Source organism: Oppia nitens, unplaced genomic scaffold, assembly GCF_028296485.1.
Source record: "Oppia nitens isolate AA-2021 unplaced genomic scaffold, nextdenovo-longstitch-racon4-pilon3 scaffold2_pilon_pilon_pilon, whole genome shotgun sequence".
In the NCBI taxonomy this organism is placed as follows: Eukaryota; Metazoa; Arthropoda; class Arachnida; order Sarcoptiformes; family Oppiidae; genus Oppia; species Oppia nitens.
The window spans coordinates 10,353,295-10,377,945 of record NW_026533210.1 but is presented as its reverse complement, the minus strand read 5'-3'; the positions used below and the strand labels follow the sequence as shown (position 1 = coordinate 10,377,945).

The window sequence follows — 24,651 nt, the reverse complement described above, 5'->3', positions numbered from 1 at the left end:
TTTTTATTAATATTACCTTCAAAATAAATTTAAAAATTAAAAATAAAATGTATATACTTACTATTTTTTTAAAAAATATTAAATATTTTATTAATATTAAATTTAATATTAAAAATCACATTAAATTAAAAATTAAATTTATGAAATTACCACAAATTTTATATGATTACTACAATATATATATACTATATATTTATAATTTTTTTATAATATTTAAAATATATTAATATATTAAATATAGTTAAACTATGAGATAAAAAGTACAAATTATTTTTTCAAGTTTTTAAAATTATTATTATTATTATTATATTTTTCACTTTTCAAAGTTTTCAAACAACTAAAAACAAACTTCTAAAGTGAAAAATATAATAATAATAATAGTTTTAAAAACTCTAGTTATTTGTACTTTTTATCTCGTAGTTTAAATAATAAAAAAACTTAAATATATATATAATATGTTTTTATTATATTTTAAAAAAAACAAATGATAAAATATTATGATAGATATTATTATTATTATTATATGACAAGTTGTGACTGTTATGTGTTTGAAAATGTTTAGTACAAAACTACAGTACAGTAGTATAAAAACATTTTAAACTAAACAAAAATTTATGATTATTATTATTATTAAATATGATATTTTATATTTTGCATTTAAAATAATAATAATAATTGTATTTTATGTTTATTTTATTTCATAATAACTACACTTTTCTTTTTTTAAATATCAAATGTTTTTATATGTCCTCTAATATACAGTATATAAAGTTATATACATATATATACTGTATATATACAGTATATATTTGGATATATAAACGGGAAAATAAATTTATGATTTATGAAATTCAATTCAATTAATAGCTAAACTACTGGTATATTAAAAAAATAGTAGTAAACGTATTGTCAAAAAAAATATATATAAATATTACTTATATTATAAATTATATATATATATATGAATAAAATTTTTATTTTAATTAGCATTCATAGTATATCATCTAATTAATTATATTGTAATTTATTAGCTAATTTTTTTTTGTAATTATTATTTTTACTAAAATATTATACTTGTAATATACTGTAATAAAAATTTATCAAATAATTTATATATCAATGTGTATATTGTAAAATAAATTTAAATAAAATATAAATTGAATATAAATTTAGAAAAAAAACAGTTATATATATATACTGTATTATACAGACTAACAGTTAATTAATATAATTTATCAAAAAAAAAATATTTGTAAATCCGCCTAAAGTTTTGTATACACAAAAAAAACTAATTGATAAATAAATAAATTGCTAATTAATTAAATAATATTTTTCATATTTACATTTAACGCAATTAATTAGTTAAATAATATTATTATTATTATTTTGCTACTCAAATAAAATGCTAATTAGTTTATTATAATTATTACATTAATTATAATAAATTAATTCCTAGAATTTATTATTAATAAACTATATATTCTGCATAATAGTCTAAATTAAAAAAAAATAAAATAAAATTTTCAACTAATAATATTTAGTTGGAAATGTTTGAATAATTTATATAAATTATTGTTTTTTTAAATAATAAAAATCTCTGTATTTAATCAAACAATTTAAAACCTTATATGTAATGTAAATATTAAGTAATTTATGCCAAACTATTGCCAAATAAAGCAATTAAAAACTAAATAATTGATTTTTTTAAATGTTTAAATCATATTGTTTTCTAATTAAGCATATATATATATAGAAAATTTCTAGGAAAATTCCCAATAGATTTTATTTTATATGCATAATAAAAATTATTTCTATTTTAATAAAAAAAACCAAATATATAAATTTAATTTATTAACATATTAATCCATAGTTAAATTTAATATTTTTAATTATTTTTAATATCAGTTTTAATTTATGGATAGTTATATAAATTAATTATGATATTTAAAAATTAGTTTGGAATTTAAGTTTATGATTATTATTATTTTCTATATAAATTATATATAAATTTTCTAATATTTTTTTTAAACACTATTAATAATATACACTCAATCGTTAATATTATTATAGTATTATGTATTAAAAGTTGAAAAATAATAACAACTAAAATATAGTAATTAGTATATACTTATGAAAATTATTAGTACCGGTAATCATATTATTTCAAAATATAATTATAATTATTATTATTATATATATATATATTAAAAAAATCTTAGATTTAACAAAAATTGCTAATTAATTTTTTTTGCTAACAAATATTATTTCCTATTTGTATTAATATGTTATTATTATTATTATTATTATTAAATTTGTGATTAATAATAGTATAATACAATATATATATATATATATATACTATATATATATATATAATAAATTTGTAGTGAAAATTGGTTTTAGTGATCCACCCATTAATATATATAATATAATGAACACACCTTTGAATACAAAATATAATATATATATATATATATTGAGCCGACATTTGTATGGTTTAACATCAAATGTATTCATAATTTTTTTTGTGTGTATTTATATCAATAGATTATAAGTCAAATTCTGGGGTTTTTTTTAAAGAGTATTGAATAGAGTATTGAATTATTATTATTAATATTATTTTAATACATATAATTTTTGTTTCATATATATACACACACAGTATAAATATATATAAATTAATTTATTTATAATATATATATAAACTTTGACCACTTATTGATATAATATATGATATACAGTGTCCTTGTATTTATATATACAATATATATCATATATATATATAACTAAAATCTTAATTTTATATACATTTTTTGTTATTGTTGGAAATATCAATGTTATCATTAAATAACATTAAAAAATAATAATATAGAATTTATATATATATATATTTTATAGACATAACCAATATATTGATTTGCAATTAATATATATTGAATATATATATATAAAATTATATACTTTATACATAGCTGTTATGCAATTTTGGGGTTATAATAATACAAACACAACATTAGTTATAGATTTAATATTTTTTAAAAATATATATCTGTATATAATAATAATATTTAAATTACATGAACTAACTAACACTAAATGCATTTTTTATATACAAATAAAAACTAAAATCATAGTATCAAAAAAAATACTTGATATAATTTTTTTAAAAATATATATATACTGTATATTATAATAAATTGTATTTTTTAGTTTAGTTTTTCCATTAAAAAAATGACCTTGTTGTACAATGTAAAATAATATTACTTTAATCTATCAATAAATATATATATATATATACTTTATATACCCGGTCTAAATAACTATAGCGTGTAAAAGAGTAATTGAATTTATTTTTATTGTTTTTTTTACATTTTATTTTAGTAAATCAATAATTTTTGTTGATTAAATAAAAATTTAATTTATTAAATTACTTTTACTTAATTTATTATATATATATAATTTATATATAATATAGCAAAAAAAATATGCTATTAATTTTGCACATTTAAAAAAAATAATTTTATTATTATTTTTTTAGAATAAAAGGAAAATTCAATTCCAAAATCTAAACAAAAAAATATATATAAAATAATAATTTTGTTTTATATTACTAATTATTGCCATTAACTTTATAATAATAGTTATTATTATTATTATTATTACTATAACTATACTAAATAAAGCAAAATAGTTTTTTTCTAATAATGCAAATAACAATTTAAATAATGTATATGAAATTGAATATAATTTTTTTTATATACTGTATATAAAAGAGTTTATTGTTATTGTTATTATTATTATTATTACATATTATTATTGTATTATATTATACAGTATTTTAAATATATATATATATATATAGTCTAGATCAAAAAAAATAATTTTATATCTATATTTACAAAAAAAAATTACAAATTACACGACAAAAAAATTAAAATTATCTCTAATTAAAAAATATATTTTATAAAAAATAATTTTTTATTTTACATAATATTTTATATATATATAAAATACATCAGTACACAGTCTATAGTTGGCTAATATAAAAAAATAATAATAATATATATATATATAATGATATTTATCTATAAAACAAACATTTATATATATTTATATCTAAAAAATTATTTTTTTGTGATATTATTATTATTATTATTACTATTAATTATTCTATACATAAATATATATTGAAATTTTTTTTTGTATCAATTATTTACATTATTATTAATTAATTATTATTATTTAAATTAATTATTAATTATTACACCTGTTTTTTTAAAAAAAAATAAGCACAAACAGCCAGCACAGTTATGTATTATTAAATTTTATATACATTAAAAATATTATATATATATATATATTAATATATGATTTTAATAGATATAATTAAAATACAGAGCCCTGAGCACCAGTATTACCGTTGCTGTCAATACTAATATTGTTATAATTTTTGCCGCATTATTCAGATTTAGTTCAAAACAATCGCAATGTATAAGCCTTTCGCCGACTTTTTTCAATGAATCGTCTTTTTCGATCTCCGGGTTCAATATTTTACGTAAATCACTGATTTTTTGCGATGATTTCGGGAAATCATAGGTCAGTACGGCATTGCCAGCGGTCGGCGATAATACTGACGATGATTGTTGAATAATTGATAGACTAGACGATGAATTGGACGATTCCCGACGGGCCGCCGATATGGATGTTAGGCCGCGCTATATATTTGATATTATAATTTATAAATAATTATAATTATATTTAATTTATATATAAATTAAATATATATAAATTAAATATATATATAAAAATTAAATATATATATAAAAATTAAATATATATATAAAAATTAAATATATATATAAAAATTAAATATATATAAAAATTAAATATATATAAAAATTAAATATATATATAAATTAAATATATATATAAATTAAATATATAAATTATATGTATAAATTATATATATATATAAAGGTTTGCAATCAATCAATTAGTTTACTATTATATATATATATATAAATTTATATATATATACTGTATATTATTAATGTATTAGTTTTTGAAAAAATATATTGTGAAATACATATTGAAAACATAAATTGCTTTTTTTAAAAAACATACAAAAAATACATTGATTTAAATTTATCGATTTTTTGTTGGGTATAATATAAATAAATAAATAAAAACAAAAACAATATATATGCTAAACAACTCACTAATACTGTACTAGAAATCAAAATTAAAAAAAATTGTTTAACACTTTTATTTTTTTTGCTACATTTATGCAAAAATTTATATATATATATATATATATTAATTTAAATCTTACCATTGATTTATTTTTGGTTAGTTTAGTTTGTTTTACATATATATTAATAAATCACACCATTTATATTTTAATAATAATAATAATAATAATAATACTGTATTATAAAGTAAATGTTTAGGTTATTGCAAAATCACATCACTATTTTCATTGAAAAACAAAAAAATTTTACATTAAAATTAAAATATCAATATATCGACAGATTATATAATACAAAGATTATTATAGCTTTTTGTGTTTTTTAAAAATAAAAAATCAAATTTTTTTGACATTTTCAAAAAAAAAATAATTACATATTATATTGCATAACACATACAATATATATATATATATATATAGATATTATATTACAGAATATTCTTGTATGAAAAATATCGGAGACATTGTTATTAATATATAACATAAAAACATTTATGTATAATAATAATAATAATTATAAAACATGTTTATTATATTAAAACAACAATAATAATAATGAAAATATTATTCAACTAAACACTTACGGCACTGGCATTGGACTGATTGGCGGTATTATAGTCCCTATTATTATTGGTGTTGTTGTTATGTTGTTGTTGTTGGTTGTAATGTATGCCAAACTTAACCGACCAACTATTTCTTTGGCAACTATTATTACTACTACTAGTATTAGTAGGAGGAGGAGTGGTATGACTACCAGCAGCAGCAGCAGCAGCAACACTAGGTCTCACATTTCTTATGGCTTCACCGGCACCGACACCAACACCGGCAGACTCTTGATTATGCGTTTTATGTACTGTTCCCACAATATTATTAGTATTAGTATTAAGTTTTATGATATTATTTTTATTATTATTATCAATTTGATTATGTTTAACATGATTATGATGATCATCATTATCATCAACATTAACCACACAATTATTATTTTTAGTATTATTTGTTTTTGATTTTAGTATACCTTTAATAGCGGTCATTGTTTCAGGTTTTCGGTTATTCAATAGAGTTATATCATTATAATTATAATTATTATTATTATTGCTATACTTTTTGCTATTTGTTTTATAATGATGAACCTGTGCTGTAACCGATATGCTATTATTAGTATTATTAATAAAATTATTATTATTATTATTATTACTGGCTAATGAATTAATTGCATTTAAATTGCCATTATATGTATGGGTCGGATATAATAATAATGGTGTCGACCCATTAGCCAACAAACGTTTAGGCAAACTAAACGGTATATTATTATTATTAGATTGTATTTGCATTGTCTTTGGTATAAATACCGTATTATTATTATTATTATTATTATCATTACAATCATTAACCATTGGTTTTGGTTGTAAATGCATTGTTTTATTGTTATTATTATTATTAATATAATAATAATTATTAGTTGTTTAAGCAATAAATTCCAACACATGATGTTTGCTATTATTTTTTGCTTTTAAACAAAAATTATTATTATTATTATTATTATTATTATTAATGTAAATTTAATTATTTCATAATAATTTTTTATCATTATTATAACTTATTTTTATTTTTTGGGGTTAATTATTGTAATTTGTTATATCTATATGTTATATATTATATACTGTATATATATTATGTACATGAAATTTTTTTTATTAACATTTAAAAAAATTATTATTAAACATATCTATTATTAATATCTATTTGAATATTCACTTTATTATTAAAAAAAATTTTTTTAGATATAATAAATCTCAATTAGTGAGACTAAAAATTTGAATTTTTTTTAAAAAAAAACATTTTTATGTTAAATATACTGTATATTGAAAATCAATAAATAATTATTGATAAAAAAAACTAGTTTCTTGTTATCTTAAATATATAAAAATTATTATCAATTTTAGCGATGAAATAATTTTGTGTCATTATTAGTAGTTTATAATTATTGTAGAAATTATTTTATTATTTTATCTTATTTTTAATTTAGTTAAATATAATATATTATTTAATGTATTCATAATTGAAATTATTTTTTTCCATAAATTAAACATTTTATTAAATAAATTTTTAATAAAAATTAAATTTCTATTTAAACAAACAAATAAAATAGTTGAAATAAAATATAAACATATTTATATTATTAATTAATTAAACACACAGAATATTATGGTTATACTAAATAAATACATAATAATAATAATATTAAAAAAATTAAAAAAATTAATTTGATTTGATTAGAAAATCATTAATTAATTAATAATTAATTACTAATAATTAAATTATAGATAAGTTGACAAAACACACACACATTTATATTAATATATATATATATATATGTTTCACTAATTCATTATTAGTAGATTCAATAAATAATAATAATAATTAATTATTATTATTATTATTATTCTGTGATACAAAATGTTACAAAAAACATGAAACATAACAAAAATATTGTTTCAAATTTTTTTTTCATATCATAAGCCATTGAGAGAGTTCACAATCCTTTTAGACGTTTGCTCAGCAAATATAATATTAATATATATATATATTATATACATAATATATATATATATATATGTATATATATATAATAATATAATAATAATATACTGTATATATATATTTATTGATAGATTATTATTATTATAACTTATAACTTATAGCTATATATTTTACTGTATATAACTCTATCTGCGCATCTCTATATTTAATTAATTACTTATAACTTATATATAATTATATATATATATATATATAATATTAATATATTTTATTAGGACCCTTATATAATTGTATTTTTATATGATATATAATATTTATTTAATGGAAAAATATATTTGTAAGGATAGTTTTTTTTAATATTTATTGACCAAAAAATATATTATATATATATACAGTATATTAAAGTAATTTATTTTTGTTGGTACTTAATAATCAATGGGTGCTTTTTTCAACCCCAAAAAAACCATATATTTATATAATTATTTTTAATTATTATAACAAAATGATAATTTTTTTTATATGTATGTATTTATTATCTATCGTTGTTGTTGTTGTTGAACTGATTTATTATATAAATTATTATTATTATTATTATTATGACATATAATCAATACAAATGTAAATTGATGTACAATCACTTTGGATAATAATTGATGATAAAAAAATGCTATTTATTATATAATTATATGCTATAGATAAATTACAGATAAATTAATGATTTATTATTATTATTATTAATCAATAACCAATTAAATATATAGCAATATATATATATATATGTATATATAAATAAATATATATATTAAAAATTTAAAAAAAGTTTATCTAATTTTTGTTATACTATAAATAAAATATTGTAAATAATTAGTTTATACAAACAATATCTAATTATTAAACTTTTTATTTCTCATATAATTAATTTTTAGCAAATAATTTTAGTCTAAACTAATTTAAAAACATTTTAATTAATTAATTATTAACTATTTTCTATAGAAATATCAATTTAATCAAAATTAGACCAAATATATCTAAGCTATATATATATATATATACAATTCATTTGTATTCAATATAACAAATAATTAATTAATTGATCTAAATATACAATATATATAAATATATATATATTTCCAGTTAAATAATAAAGCTTTTCCTATGAAATTTTATTGACGTAATAAAGGGTTTAATACAATACAATACTATACTATAAATAATACTGAAAATACTGGACACTAACAGTTAATCCAATTGATTAGTCCAGAAAAAACATATATATATATATATACTGTATATACAGGTATAAAGTGTTTACATATACTGTATATACATTTTATATATACTACTGGACATACCTTACATTATATATATACAGTATATATAACTTTTTTTTATATATACACACACATAATAGGTAATATATTAGCGCAACCTAACGGACAGGTATTTACTTAAATTAGTTGTTATGTGTGTTGTGTTTGTGATTGCATTGATAGTTACGTATAGAGAGAGAGAGAGAGAGAGAGAGAGAGAGAGAGAGAGAGAGAGAGAGATAGAGAGAGAGAGAGAGAGAGACCTTTGCAACGGAAAGGTGTTTATAAGCGATAACACAAACTGTTTTCACTCAACAAAAAAAATAACTAAAAACTATAAATAATAATTTTGTTCACAAACTATGCGACTCTAGAGAGGGATTTATAACTTATAAACAGTATATATACTGTATATAACTAATATTTGAAAGTAAAAACAATGCAAAAAAAACAACAAAACGGGTAGTTTTTTTTAAGGGGTAGGGTTTTTAGAAATATATATATATACTGTATATGCTATATGTCTATATACAAGTTTCAAGTTATATATATATATACAGTATATGAGATAACAACTCCCAGGGATTTTGGGGAGTGATATACATATACAGTATTAGGTAGGAACTGGCAGTTAGGAAATATACAGGTAAACAGTATTTTTTAAATATATATATAATATTTAAATGTTATATAAGTTAGAGAGGAAATGAGTACACAAACACACACACACACAATGTGTTTGCCCTTATCATCAAAAATTTTTATTTATATTTAATATATTTGTTTTTATTATTTCAAAAAAAATTTTTCGTCAATGACTCAATTTATAATACAATTATTATTATTATTTTAAATACTAATAATAGTGACAATGATTTTAATTGAGAATATTTTTAATTTAATTTTACTCATAATATGATTTTGAGTAAAAAAAAATTATTTATTTTTATTAAATTATTAATAACTATGACTTAAATATACAGTAATAATACTAATAATAAAGTTTGGACACCACTTATATAATATCTATAACATATTTAACTTAATGGTCACAAAGTTTATGTCAACATTGTTACAACAAATATTAATAATAATATAAAAATCATTTAATTAGAGATTATTTTAATTTTTATTTATTTAGTTATTTAAACAAATTTTTATAGTTTATACACACATAATTATGTTCATAACTATTCAACAAATTTTATATCAAATAATTGCAATAATAATATGTATAATAATAATCATCGATGAGATTGATTTAGCTGATGGCCAACAGTTTAACACACCGCCGCCCAATCGGGTTTTCTATGAACAATGGGGTCACTATCATAACTACGACCCCCGTAATCGGCCACTCGAGTCGGATCGGGGCGGCGGCTATCGTAAACATTACGATGGCTATCAATACGGTGTAACACCTGATCCGAGCCGTAGACGACTGATTGAAGATCCGGGAGATTTGCGCTGTAAGGAGGCGTTACGCGAGGGTAATGTAGTTTTATTTTAATTATCTCTCTATAGATATATAATAGTAATTGTGTCAATACCCCCACCCCAACAACCCCACCCACTCCACCCGCTTAGGTTTGGACGAGTTTGTAACAGTTAATACACTGTACGGCAATGTTGTCGGCCGTATTGTCTACCTATGCGACGGTCCGGGTCGATCGGTACGCGAGAGGCCATTGCCGGCTAAACTAAAACTACGCGAAAAACAAATGGGATCACCTAATCGGTACAATCCTATCAGGTCGTTCTGGAAAAATGTGACCACTTTTCTGGGCATACCCTATGCCAGGCCACCGATACGCGAGTATAATCTAAGATTTCAGGTAAACCGTGTGTTTTTTTTGGGATCAATTACCAAAAAAAAACTAACAATTAATCCCCTAATATAACAACAAATAGCCGCCATCGCCGCCAACTCCGTGGGGCAGTATATTTGCGGACAGGTATCAAAATTCGTGTCCCCAATATATTACACATATTGGCAAAGATCTGGGTATACCAGTTACCGATGAAGATTGTCTCTATTTGAACATATTTACACCGTGGGCTATGTCCCGGGTACGCGACCCCTATCCGGTTATGATGTATATTCACGGAGGCTTTTTTGATCACGGATCGGGTAATACGTTTGCCGGCCATATGTTGGCCGCCTCTCAGGAAGTGGTTGTCGTTACCTTCAACTATCGTTTAGGACTTTTAGGTATGACTTAGACAACAACAACAACAACAAAAAAGCGGTAAATCCTAACCTAATCAACCAATTGGTTACTTTTAATTTAATTAAATAGGATATTTGGCAACTGCTGACAACGCATCGGCCGGTAATTTCGGACTAATGGATCAAATTCAGGCCATCAATTGGGTACGGGATAATATACGCAATTTTAATGGCGATCCCGACCGGATTACACTGTTCGGACCGGATGCCGGTGCCGCCAGCGCCGGCCTATTGGCCATATCTCCTATTACCAGAAGTATTAAAAAATTTAATTACCGGTAATTAAAAAACAAAAACTAATTAAAAACAATTTTTTTTGAATACCGCCGTCCGATAGGATACATAAAGCGAGTGATAGCCCAAAGCGGTTCGCCAGTAGCCGACTGGGCCTTCATTAGGGATCCGTTATTCATGCGTAACACCAGTGTTGTGGCCGGTTATGCGTTCGGCTGCCGAACCAGACATACCTACAATCTGGTTGAATGTTTGAAAAGCCGCAGTGCTATTGATTTTACTACTACTCAAGTTAAGGTACAGCACATATATCTATCAATATAAATACGGTATATACCAATAATAATAATAATATGATTTTTCTATGTATATGATGAATAGCCTGATGTTGGTTGGCTAGCTTGGGCACCGGTAGTCGATCAGTTTACACGCGAACGTGGCTATCAAACAATACCGGATATACCCGAAAATTTATTGCACGAAAATCGGGTAGAATTTGATCCCGAATTTGCTTATATGACAGGAGTTACCAGAGATGAAGGATCAAAATTTCTTTGTAAGTCTCACCCACTCACTCACTCACTCATTCACTCACCCACTCACTCATTCACTCACCCACTCATATATTTTAATAACTAACTGTACTGTTTGATTCTGTAATAGTCGCCGATGAAGAACTTAAACTCCGAAATTATGTGGTCGACGCCGACTATGTCCACAAAAAAATTGCCGATTATGTCCGCATCTATAACTATACACTGGATCAGGATGCAGTGGTCAGGGCCATCAAATTTATGTACAGTCCGTGGTCGGATCCAAACAATCTGACACTTATCAGACAGGGATATATTGATGTAATCTATAAATATCTACCGACCAAATCGGGGTTAAATTGATTATTAATTATCCGTATATTCCTATTGTGTATTATAGATGTTAACCGATTCGTGGTTTACCGCTGCCAACGATAAGATGGTCAAACTGATGCTCCAAAATAATGTCCGAACCTATATGTATGTATTGAACTATACCATCGAAGGCTTGAACCTACCCGATTGGATCGGTGTACCTCACGATACCGAATATCTTCTGGCCACTGGTGCACCGTTTATGGACTCCCGATTTCATCCGTCATCCCTTCAACTGGATCAGGCAGTCTGGACGGAAGCCGACCGCAATATGAGCCAATTGATTATGGAATCATGGGCCAACTTTGCCCGCTACCCGAACTGCCGACTACCGCACGATTCACTGAGACCACCGTTACAACCGCCACCGCCGCCAATACCGGCCGAAAACCTGGACAACTTGCGGCGTGTGTCGCCCGCTAACTGGTGCGGTCCGACACCGTTTGCATTGTTCAATACAATACTATGGGAACCGATGAACCAGAAAAATCTCCAATACCTGTCCATCAATTCGACTAACTATACCGGCTATTGGCAGACAACTACCTGGGAAAACAATCAACTGTCCAATATTAACCTGAATGCCTGGAGTACGTCGGTTATGTGGCGCGACTACAAACAAAAGGCCAGCCAATTCTGGAACCATTATATGCCGTCGATTGTCGACCGGGTGCCGCCCACTTGGCCGCCAACCTACGAGCCGTACGAAATTGAGCTACGCCTGTATCGGTCGGCCACTTGGTCGGTATTGGCCGCTCTGGTCGTACTACTGGTGCTCGTATTTTTGTGTTCATGTCTCTACTGTCGGGCTAAAAGGTATGGATATCTTGTTGTTTGAGTGTTGTTATGATATACCCGATCTTATTGGTGTATGTTTTTTGTTTTGGTGACCAAATTTAGTGACCGATACGGTGACGCCGGTATCGACGAGTACATACATATACCCGATATAGCAACTATGGGTACACAGTATAGCGCACCGTCTACTAGAGTCAACTCGGAAATCAATTTAAGGTAGGATTCATGAGAGATACATGAGCTTCAAAAAGTTTTATACTATAATTTTTTTTAAAAATTAAAAATTTAACCCCGGTTATATCGGTATATATATATATATATATATATATATATATATATTTATTTATTAGTTTTCATCCGAAATCTGAATATCCGCGATCAAAGTTCCGATCAAATGATAAGATTTATGTGGCCAGAGATAAACATACGCAGGTCTGAATATTACCGCACACTGACCACTGGCCAGGAAAGGTATATTCCCGATAACAAACAAAAAAACTTATACCTCAACAATGCGCTCAACACACACTTAGTATTATATAAATATTATAGTTTATATATATATATATATATATTTCAAAAAAAAAGTTATTTTGTTTTTTTGTTGTGTATCTATTTGTTGTGTTATAATTAAATTATATATTTAAATGTTTGTTTTACGGTAAGTGTTTTGGACAAAAAACAAACAAATAAAAAAAAGTAAAACTTTTTTTTCAATCTATAAAAAAATTAGTCATTTAAAGTCATAAATATATTATAAAATTTATATAAAGTTTTTTTTTATATATCTATGAAATTGATTGACTTTAATGTTTTTTTTGTTGTTGAATAACTGCCACTTATATCACACACACACACATATGTATCAGTCAATAATCAATTGTCACAAATAATTGTTAAAAAAAATATTATCTTAATTTTTTTTTTGATCAGAGATTAGCTATAAATATTATACATCACATTTCAATGTCATTAAACATAAAAAACAATAACTGTGCCTAAAATTTTTTTTAATTATTATTGTTTTAAAAATTTTATATATCGTCTATATATTTTGTATTATATGTGAACACATTTATAATATATATATACATACATTACATATAATATAATTGTGTATAAATATATTTCACCCACATTATTATTATTATTATATTTAGAAACAAAAAATTTACATAAATTTTATACCAAATATATATATATAAATATATTTAAAAAAATTATATATTAATAATTTCTAATCGATCTCAACGACAATAACAACAACAAAAAAATGCAAATTAAAAATTTTTTAAATAAAAAAACTGTTTTAATTTTAATTATTATTATTTATTAATTTAAAAAAAAAAATTAATTTAACAAACCATAGCAAACCATTTTGATGAGAGAGCATAATATAAATGACTATAACTATAGTAATAGTTAATACAGTAATAATAATAATAAATGACTAAAAAATATTGAAAATTTAAAGATAATTGCAAACAAACAAACAAAAAATCTTCGATAAGGAGATCCCGACTATCAGTTACCGTATGGACATAATGACCATCATTATCATCTGCATCATCACCAGCCTAGATGTTAACCTCTTTAATCTTAATAAATCGTGACAAAACTACAACAACTAATATACAGCCGATGGTCATTACGGCGGCAAACATATAGAAAGTTTCCTCATCGAACAGGTCATCAAATGTTGGGATATTTCGGTAAATTTTGTTAAATATATTCAAATCGGTGGCCATATGGTTTTTATTTGATTTATAATAATTATTATTATTGTTGGCCATTATCGGTAAAATTATTATAGGATCCAATCAATCAATCAATCAATAAACTACTTTTTTAAACAGTGGCCGCCGTCGGAGTAGCCGTCAATTTATTTACCAATTGATTGTAGTTTTTCGTAATCTCCAGTGTCGACAACAGATCAGTCTTGAAGATAATTGTTTTGCCGTTTTCTGTGAGTGAAAGAGAGAGAGAGAGAGAGAGAGAGAGAGAGAGAGAGAGAGATGGTATGAATTGGACGGACGGACAGACAGTCAGACACTTTTGTATCGACACGACAACTGTGTCTTCAATCTTCATCATCGACATCATCGACAACAACGACAATACATACCCAACGATACGGTAATTGTCGGCTCCTGTCTCTGGCAGACAATCTCCGTCTTGATTATACACTTGGGATTGGTTTTGATAATATTCGGCGAACTGACCGCAACTAAGAACTCGCTGTAAAAATTGATTCATTGATTGATTGGTAAAGAAGTAACAAAAAAATGCAAGACATTAGTTGACAGACAGACAAACAGACAAACAAACAGACAAACAGACAGACAAACAGACAGACAAACAGACAGACAAACAGACAGACAGACAAACAGACAGACAGACAGACAGACAGACAGACAGACAGACAAACAAACAGACAAACAGACAGACAAACAGACAGACAAACAGACAGACAAACAGACAGACAGACAAACAGACAGACAGACAGACAGACAGACAAACAAACAGACAAACAGACAAACAGACAGACAAACAGACAGACAGACAGACAAACAGACAGACAGACAGACAGACAGACAGACAAACAGACAGACAGACAAACAAACAGACAAACAGACAAACAGACAAACAGACAAACAGACAAACAGACAAACAGACAAACAGACAGACAGACAAACAGACAGACAAACAGACAAAGTGTCCGTTTTTTTTTAGTATTTCGGTGATAATACTGACCGTATGGACGACACGTGTGGATGAAACGGATCAAACTTCAGATGAACTCTTTTAGTTGGTTTCAAATTAATTAATTTCAATTGATTTTTTAGTTCACGTTTCAAGGGATCTCTGGCCAGTCGTGTCCACACCGGTAGCGGACTCTCCAACAGTGTCTTCAATGTATAGATCTTTGGCGTTGCGCTACTCATCGCTAATATATACTAATAATACTTACAATGCATTTACGGTTATATAAAATAATCAATAATTTGTTTGTTATTGTTATGAATGTGTATTACATGTATATCTATTAGCTATACTTCACGAACATATTAGTCTAGTCAACGACTAGTGTCTGTATGTGTGTGTGTGCTATGCAGTCAAGTGATAGCTTTAGGCGCAAAACATAGGCATATAAATACACTACTGTTGTATAAAGCGATAGTAAAAAAAAATATTTTTATTTTTTAATTTGTTTTAAGTATTTAGGTTTAGACTATGCGAGCAATGTATGAGCAAATACTATGAGAGAGAGAGAGAGAGAGAGAGCTTACAGTAAATAACGACTATTTTTTAATAAAAATAATTTAAATAAAAAGTTTTTTTTTAATTAAAAAATATATATATATTTTTTATTATTAATTGTTTTTTGTAATTATAATAATAAAAAAAAGTTTTATTAATAATATGTTTTAATTATACAAACAAATAGCAAACCATAGTTTTTGTTTATATAATTTAATTTTTAATTAATTAATTTTTTTTTTAAATAAATAAATTTTTGTTACAAAAAAATTAATTTACACTATAGTTGAATATAATTTTTTTTTTAAATTAAAATTTTTATAATATTTTATTAATTATATTTATAAGGATTAATGATTAAAACTCATTGCCCCCCCACCCACCCCATCCCCCCAATTATTGCCCCACCCTATCCACACACGAAAAAAGCAGCATGTTGTTTTTGGTTTCTATGGTTACCATTGACAACCATTTTATTGAAAAATATATAACAATTCTATTTATTTTGTATATCAATAATACCTACATTTAAATAAACTGTTTAAATACAGTGTCTATTAAATACAATGCTTTATAATATTTTATTTATTTATTTTTTTGTTTTATTGAACATACGGTACAACAATTCAATACATTAAATAATAGTTTATTATTAATACAATTATTGTATTGACAATACAATACCTATAATAATAATAAAAGTCAATAACAATAATATTAATTAATGTATTAAATGTTTACAACAAACAAAAAACAATACATGAATTGTTTAATAAAATTATTTATTATTAATATTTATTTATTTATTTTTTGTTTGTTTGTTGTGATTATAATTAATAAAAATTATTTTAATAATTATGTTATTATCTGAAGATATTTTTTTTTTTTTGAAGTCAGTAATTGTTTGAATGAATCCATTGATTGATTGATTGATTGATTGAATCATCTGTTATATACTGTGTGTGTCTCTGTTTTCGTGTGTTTTGTGGTTACCATTGAAGAAGACATCCCAACGACAACAATAGCAAGAATGCGTCGACAAAGAGGTAGAGACAGGGATGAGCTGATGGACGACGAAGACGATGATGACAATCATTATCATAGCCATCGACACCATCGTCAGCAACAGCAACAACAACACCGGCGCAGTCATCGAAACAGTCATCGCCGGCAACAACACCACCAGTTGTCGTCTTCGTCGTTGTCGACGTCGACAACATCGGTGGTCAACAACAACAACGATAGACATCATAATAATCATCATCGGTCTAAACGACACAAGAGGTGTAGCGGCAAACATACGACTACAACGACGACATCGACAACAATCTATGGCAACGACAACATTAACAACAAGACTAATAATAGGTCCCGAAGTGATCTTCGGGTGAGTTGTTGTACACATTATGTGTGTTGGTTTGGTTTGGGTCATCACAGAGATGTGATGATCATATGTTAAATAAATCAATTATAAATATATGATATGATATACAGTATGTCTCTTCAGTAATCATTTCCCCATTATTTTTCTTTGTCTCAACAAAAAACAAAAGATATCCCATTATAAAAGATATCCATTCATTCATTCATTCATTGCCACCGATGATGATGATGATGACAGTGTGTATCTGTGTGTCTGACTGTCATTTAAAGTACCAAAAAATTAAATTAAATTAAAAGACATTTTCCAATGAATCAGTTGTTCAGATGTCAGTAGTCATCTCACCATCTCTTAGGGAGAGTAGAGGAGGAGAAGAGACGCCATATATACCACACATACATCTGATATCATATGATATTATATGTCTCTCTCTCTCTCTCTCTGTGTGTCGTCTTATCTCATATTTATAACAAACAAACATTTTTTGTTTTAAAAAAAAACATTTCATTTTAATGATACTAATGATAATTAAAAATAAATACAGTATATGTAAAAATTAATTGACATTTTTATAGCTAAAAAGTTTTATATATATATATATATACCATATTATGAGGAATGTTGTCTTCAAAAAAAAAAATAAAAAAATTTTGGCACTGATATTATAAAATTATATGCTATTTATAGCATACATATTATATATATACTGTATGTCTATCTAATAAACAGTTAGTAGTAGTAGTAGTTTAAGAGCCCGGTGTTGTTGGCAATAACGGGATAACAAACTATACGTATATATATTGTATAAGATATTAAAGTAGTATATAATGTGGATATAAATATCACCTAAAAATTATATATATATATCCACAGATCAGATCCGATATAACAGCCCATCATTTCTTGTTTTTTCACACTATTTTTTTTTCTCTCTCTCTCTCTCTCTCTCTCTCTCTCTCTCTGTCTATCAATTAGTTGATCCAAATTGTGTGTCCAAAAACCTCCAGAGAGAGAGAGAGAGAGAGTTGGCACAGAAATTGATGGAAACGATAGTATGTTTAACTCTTCCACAGAAAATGAAGAAGAGTTAACTAACCTTTCTTTGCCATTGTTTTTAAACAGATATACTGTAATAATACTGAGAAAAAAACTGAAAAACTATTTTTGAAGACTTCAATGGTTTCGTATCGTTTGTTTTGCAAAACTTTTTTTAAAAAAAAAGGATTTTATATAATAATAATTTTTGTTAGTATTCTTAGTATTTATATCTATATATTATAGTATATGAGGAATAACTTACAACACAAATCATTTGATTTGATTTTAAAAAAAAAAACGTTTTTTAATTTTTTTTTTTGGCAAAAGATCACCACTGAAATTGTTGTACTATTTATAGCATAGATATTATTATAATGAGAGAGAGAGAGAGAGAGAGAAACAGTTAGTTGTTTTTAGGGATCTTCATCAGTGACTGTGTGTTGTTGGCAACCGATTGACTACATGTCTTATATTATTAGTAGGATATCTAATATACCACTAAACTACTACTACATCCCTATCCCTCTCTCTCTCTCTCTCTCTCTCTCTCTCTCTCTCTCTCTCTCTTTCATCCCAGTGATGATGAGGAGGAGTAGTATAGGAAACCCAATAATAATATCATGAGAGCTATCACTTGATGTTAATGTTGTGTTTGTTTGTTTGATTTCCCAGTTATTTAATATTTTGATTTCTCGTTCAATAATATATATATATCCCAACAAAAATCGTTTTTTTTTTATGGTTTGGTTTGTCCAACAAAACAGTCGGTGCAATGAAATGAGAAATGCACCCAACTTTCCCCCGCATAGAGTCAGAGTTGGCTAACCTTTTTGTTTTTGTTTTGTCTGATTTAAAAAAAAAAAACGAAAAATTATATATAAGTATAAATATTATTGAATTGTTCGCCAGATTTAGTTGTTCATCAGTTAATAGTTTTTTAAAAAATATAATAATTTAAATATTTAACCGAAACTTATTGTGCAAATTGGATATATATATATATATATTTAAAAAAATAAATAAATATTTTTTTATTAGTGAAAGTGAGAGAAAACTTTAAAAAAGTCTATTAAAAAATATCACACAAATGTTTATTTAAACCCAAAAAATAAATCTATAAATAAAAAGTTTTATTTATATATATATATATATATATATATATATATATATATTAAAATTTAGTTAGTTTTGTGTTTGTGTGTATAAATAAATATGTATTCATATAAATATAATAAAAGAGATATCAGAGATAAATGTCCGTCTCTTTGGTCATATGAGGACACATTGTCGTCGTCGCCGTCGTCGTCGTCCTCGTTGTTGTCGACTAGGAGGACGTCGGCGGCGACATCAACGACAATAGGTGCCCAATCTATGGGCACTACCGGCGGGGGTAGCTCTGGTGTCCTAATGAGGTCGTGCTCTAGTTTTTTGCATCGATTCTCCTCCAGACTCAAACTCCAGACACAGTTGTCATCATCGACTACTACCACCACCTCTTCCTCGACAATAGTCGGCGGCAGTAGTAGTATTGGCGGCAGCGATGGTGACGACGGCCACCACCACCACAACCAGAGACATAGACTTGTCTTCAATGATGATAACAATAGCGATGATAATAATAATAATAATACTGATGACTATGTAAATGATTTTTTTTTTAAATATTTAATGAATTATTAAATTGTGTGGCAATTAATTAAATTAATTTATTAGTAATAATAATAATTAAAAGTTTAACTACACTTACTGTACATATACTGTATATCATATATATATAAAAATTAATTAATTAAATATAATTGATTTATACACATATATATATATATATATATTTTTACAAAAAATAAAAAATAAATAAATTTGTTTGCATTTTAATCTCTAAATTGATTGCTTATCATAAAAACCTAACTACTAATCACTGCTTCTGTATGTTTTTTATTTTTTTAAATATATATATATATCTATAACTATAGACCACCCGAACCGAATCATCGGCCCATTGTCGGGCGGCCAGTATAGAGGACGATGCCGACGGTCATCTGATCTACAAGGATGGCGACGTACTGCAGGAACGTTACAAAATTGTGTCGACACTCGGAGAGGGAACGTTCGGCAAAGTCGTACGGGTAGTGGATCTACGATCGGACGAACTGATGGCACTGAAGATTATCAAAAATGTCAAGAAATACAGGGACGCAGCGAAACTGGAGATCAATGTATTGGAAAAGATTACCGAAAAGGATCCCAAAGGCAAAAAGTGTGGCTAAAATAAAAACCGATAAATTTATTTTTTATAATAAGACAAACACACATATAAACAAAAAATTATCGCTTATTATATCAAATGTCAGAGTTAGATATCAATGTCCTCCTCTTTCTCTCTCTCTCTCCCTCTCTCTCTCTCTCTCACCCACTCGATGGTCAATCTTCTCCCGGATGATGACTGATTATTATTGTAGATTATGTGTGAAAATGTTGGACTGGTTTGACTATCACGGACACATGTGTATCGCTTTCGAGATTCTCGGTCTATCAGTATTTGATTTTATGAAAGACAATAACTATCAGCCGTATACTATCGACCAGTGCCGACATATTGGCTACCAATTGGTTTACGCGGTCAGGTTTTTACATCAAAATCAGTTGACTCATACGGATCTGAAACCCGAAAATATATTGTTTACAAATTCCGAATACGATTTGTTATATAACTCGAAAAAAGTTTGTATTATATTTGATTGAATAATTTAAATGAATAATCTGTTTAATTGTCTTATAATTGTTTGTCTATTTGGTGGTAAACCCTATTGTCAATCATCGACTACACTACCACTCCAACAACAATAACAACAATAACCAGAAACGTGATGTCCGACGGGTAAAGAATACACACATAAAACTGATCGATTTCGGTTCGGCCACTTTCGACGACGAACACCATTCGACAATTGTGTCGACCCGCCACTACCGGGCGCCAGAAGTGATACTAGAGCTCGGTTGGGCTCAACCATGTGATGTCTGGAGCGTCGGCTGTATACTATTTGAACTATATCTGGGCATAACCCTGTTCCAGACTCACGATAATCGTGAGCATCTGGCCATGATGGAAAGGATACTCGGGCCACTACCCTATAGGATGTGCCGCAAAACTAAGTAATACTACATATATATATATATATTAATTAGTGGATCAGCTAATTGATTTTGGATTTTTTTTTTACAGAACTAATTACTTCTATCACGGAAGACTAAACTGGGACGAAAAGTCGTCCAATGGACGGTATGTCCGGGAAAATTGTAAACCATTGCACAGGTATGCCCTGACCGACGACGACGATCATCGGCTACTGTTCGACTTAATTGCCCGAATGCTCGAATACGAGCCGAATCATCGGCTATCGTTGACCGACGCACTGGATCATCATTTTTTTCGTAAACTACCGCTCGAGTATCGATTGCACGAATTGGATGCCCTGGAAGACGGATCAGACGGCGGCGGTGACGACGATAGAGACATCAAGAGCTCGTTGGGTGGCGATTGTCGTCAGCGATCGCACAGTCTTTCGAGATAATGGATTAGACAAACAAAACAAAAAACAAAATAATTTGTACTCAAATTAAAACAAAACAAAAAAAAAATAATTATTTTAATAATTAAATTATTATTATCTTTAAGTTTGAGGCGATTATTATAATAATTGAGATAAAAAAATAGTTTTGAGATAATTGCTATTATTATTAATTAATTAAATAAATAAATAAATAAATTTAAATATTTTATTTACTTTATACCTATAACTATAAAAAATAATAAATAAAACAATACACACAACAAAAATAATTAAAAAAAAAATAAAGACAATTGAATTGCTATTTGTTTATACAATTAAAAATCCATTGAATTATTATTATTATTATTGATATTATATAAACAGTACTATATATATGTATTGACTATTTATTTCAATTAATTATTTTTTTCCAAAAAAAAAGAAAATTAAAACAAATAAATCAAATTATAATTCTGTATTTTTAAAAATGTTTTTCTATTTAATTATATATATATATATATATATATATATATATATATATATATGTTTTCAATGATTTATTTTTTTAATGATTGAATATTTATTACAGTAATTATTATTTTCTAAAAAAAACTTATCAAAAAAATATTTGTTTATTTTTTAGTAACAAAATTAAAAAAAATAATAATTTTCTTTCAATATAATCCAAATATAATTTTTTTTAATTTAAATTATTATAAAAAATATAATTAATATATTTAATTCAATTTATTTAAATTAAGTTATTAATATTAAAATGGCATTATTATTTAAAAAAATATATTTAAATTAATTAATTGCATTTAAAAAAAAATGTAATCTATATTAATTTTAAATTTTTTAAAAACAGTTTTTAAAAAATAGTACAATTGCCAGAGTATTTATTTTTTTTGTTGAAAAAAATCTTAAGCCGATTAAAAATCTATTTTTAATTTTGTTATTATTTTTTTTAAAAAAAAACTAGTGTTTAATATGTGTGATGTCATGTAAATATGTGTCGAAAATAGTTATTATTATCAATATTATTATAAATTTAAATTATTTATTATCGTAGTATTATTACTAATGCTATGCTAATGTGATATTTATTTATTTATTATTATTTTTGGTTTTATCTAATAAATTATTTCTTATAATAATATCATTAATAATAATAATAATAAATATATCTTTAAAAAATTTAATAAAAATAATTTAGACTATTTATATATATATATAAATATATATATTAAAAATGATAATTGTTTATTTTCGGTAAATCATAAAATTATTTTTACAACAAAAATTTATCAGGGTCAACTTATAATAATAATCAATGAATAAATTAATTTAGTCAATAGTCATACAATATATAAATATTTTTTTTGAACAATAATTTAATACTTAAAACTTTTATATAAGTAATTAATTAAAAAGTAATATTTTAACTTAAGTTTACTGTATATATATATATATATTAACAAAAAAATCTATGAGTGTGTGTAAAATCTCAAAACTAATATTATTTTTTTTATAATAGTTTATAGCTTTGGATGAGTAAATAAATTTTATAAAAGTATATTTTAAATAAATTATAATTATAAAAAAATGAATATACAGTATATATATATACTTTATATTTATAACACTGCTCTAAAATTTTATTTTTTTAATTAAAACAAAATAATTTTCAATTACTATAATAAGTCTAACAATTAATAATATTGTATAAAATAATACACCGATATATAAGTGTACTATATATATATATATATATATATATATATATATATATAACTATATACATATAACTATATATATATAACTATATATATATAACTATATATATATATAACTATATATATATAACTATATATATATAACTATATATATACAGTATATTAGTTATTATTATTATTATAAGCCATAACTCGTAGAGTATGATAATAGTAACGCAATTCACTAATAGTATTGTCGGCCAAAAATTGTTTCCACGCGATAGGATTGGACACCGACTCACCCATAGAGGGGTCCGATGGAGGGCTAAAGTGGGCGTCAAAAACAGTGTCCCACAAGTGTTCAGCCAATTCATTGTGAAACTCGTGTCGATTATCATCATTGAAATTAATACGAAAATCTTCAACAATTACT

At 25.1% G+C, this 24,651-nt stretch overlaps 3 protein-coding genes across 4 annotated transcripts; 2 read left to right on the top strand and 1 right to left on the bottom strand.

The window, feature by feature from the left end:
• The first annotated feature begins 10,304 nt into the window (after nucleotides 1–10,304).
• Nucleotides 10,305–13,836, top strand: LOC128956384 (neuroligin-2-like). The gene is made up of 10 exons (XM_054302118.1): nucleotides 10,305–10,592; nucleotides 10,690–10,937; nucleotides 11,014–11,314; nucleotides 11,403–11,588; nucleotides 11,670–11,863; nucleotides 11,948–12,122; nucleotides 12,230–12,420; nucleotides 12,500–13,290; nucleotides 13,375–13,488; nucleotides 13,623–13,836. The coding sequence occupies exons 2-10, from the start codon at nucleotides 10,824–10,826 to the stop codon at nucleotides 13,708–13,710; spliced, it is 2,154 nt and encodes a 717-aa protein (XP_054158093.1). The 5' UTR covers nucleotides 10,305–10,592; nucleotides 10,690–10,823; the 3' UTR covers nucleotides 13,711–13,836.
• A 1,121-nt stretch (nucleotides 13,837–14,957) lies between these two features.
• LOC128955280 (uncharacterized) lies at nucleotides 14,958–16,299 on the bottom strand. Its single transcript, XM_054300935.1, has 3 exons — nucleotides 16,027–16,299; nucleotides 15,398–15,510; nucleotides 14,958–15,236 (listed from the first exon to the last, which is right to left on the bottom strand). Exons 1-3 carry the CDS (start codon nucleotides 16,215–16,217, stop codon nucleotides 15,121–15,123), a joined length of 420 nt encoding a protein of 139 aa, XP_054156910.1. The 5' UTR covers nucleotides 16,218–16,299; the 3' UTR covers nucleotides 14,958–15,120.
• A 1,115-nt stretch (nucleotides 16,300–17,414) lies between these two features.
• LOC128956355 (dual specificity protein kinase CLK2-like) lies at nucleotides 17,415–22,632 on the top strand. 2 transcript variants are annotated; one of them, XM_054302083.1, is made up of 5 exons: nucleotides 17,415–17,920; nucleotides 20,926–21,209; nucleotides 21,412–21,673; nucleotides 21,813–22,105; nucleotides 22,176–22,632. In XM_054302083.1, the coding sequence occupies exons 1-5, from the start codon at nucleotides 17,564–17,566 to the stop codon at nucleotides 22,522–22,524; spliced, it is 1,545 nt and encodes a 514-aa protein (XP_054158058.1). In that variant the 5' UTR covers nucleotides 17,415–17,563; the 3' UTR covers nucleotides 22,525–22,632. The 2 variants fall into 2 exon arrangements, with proteins under 2 accessions (XP_054158058.1, XP_054158059.1); XM_054302084.1 differs by lacking the exon at nucleotides 17,415–17,920 and adding an exon at nucleotides 20,252–20,593.
• Nucleotides 22,633–24,651: the final 2,019 nt, after the last annotated feature.

Coding starts and splice junctions, on each gene's coding strand:
- LOC128956384 (XM_054302118.1), top strand. CDS start 10,824: ATGGGATCACCTAATCGGTACAATCCTATCAGGTCGTTCTGGAAAAAT. Junction 10,938..11,013: donor AGTATAATCTAAGATTTCAG/GTAAACCGTGTG, acceptor AACAACAAATAG/CCGCCATCGCCGCCAACTCC. Junction 13,291..13,374: donor CTCTACTGTCGGGCTAAAAG/GTATGGATATCT, acceptor GACCAAATTTAG/TGACCGATACGGTGACGCCG.
- LOC128955280 (XM_054300935.1), bottom strand. CDS start 16,217: ATGAGTAGCGCAACGCCAAAGATCTATACATTGAAGACACTGTTGGAG. Junction 15,511..16,026: donor CCACACGTGTCGTCCATACG/GTCAGTATTATC, acceptor CAATTTTTACAG/CGAGTTCTTAGTTGCGGTCA. Junction 15,237..15,397: donor GACAATTACCGTATCGTTGG/GTATGTATTGTC, acceptor TTTCACTCACAG/AAAACGGCAAAACAATTATC.
- LOC128956355 (XM_054302083.1), top strand. CDS start 17,564: ATGCGTCGACAAAGAGGTAGAGACAGGGATGAGCTGATGGACGACGAA. Junction 17,921..20,925: donor GGTCCCGAAGTGATCTTCGG/GTGAGTTGTTGT, acceptor CTATAACTATAG/ACCACCCGAACCGAATCATC. Junction 21,210..21,411: donor AAGGATCCCAAAGGCAAAAA/GTGTGGCTAAAA, acceptor TTATTATTGTAG/ATTATGTGTGAAAATGTTGG.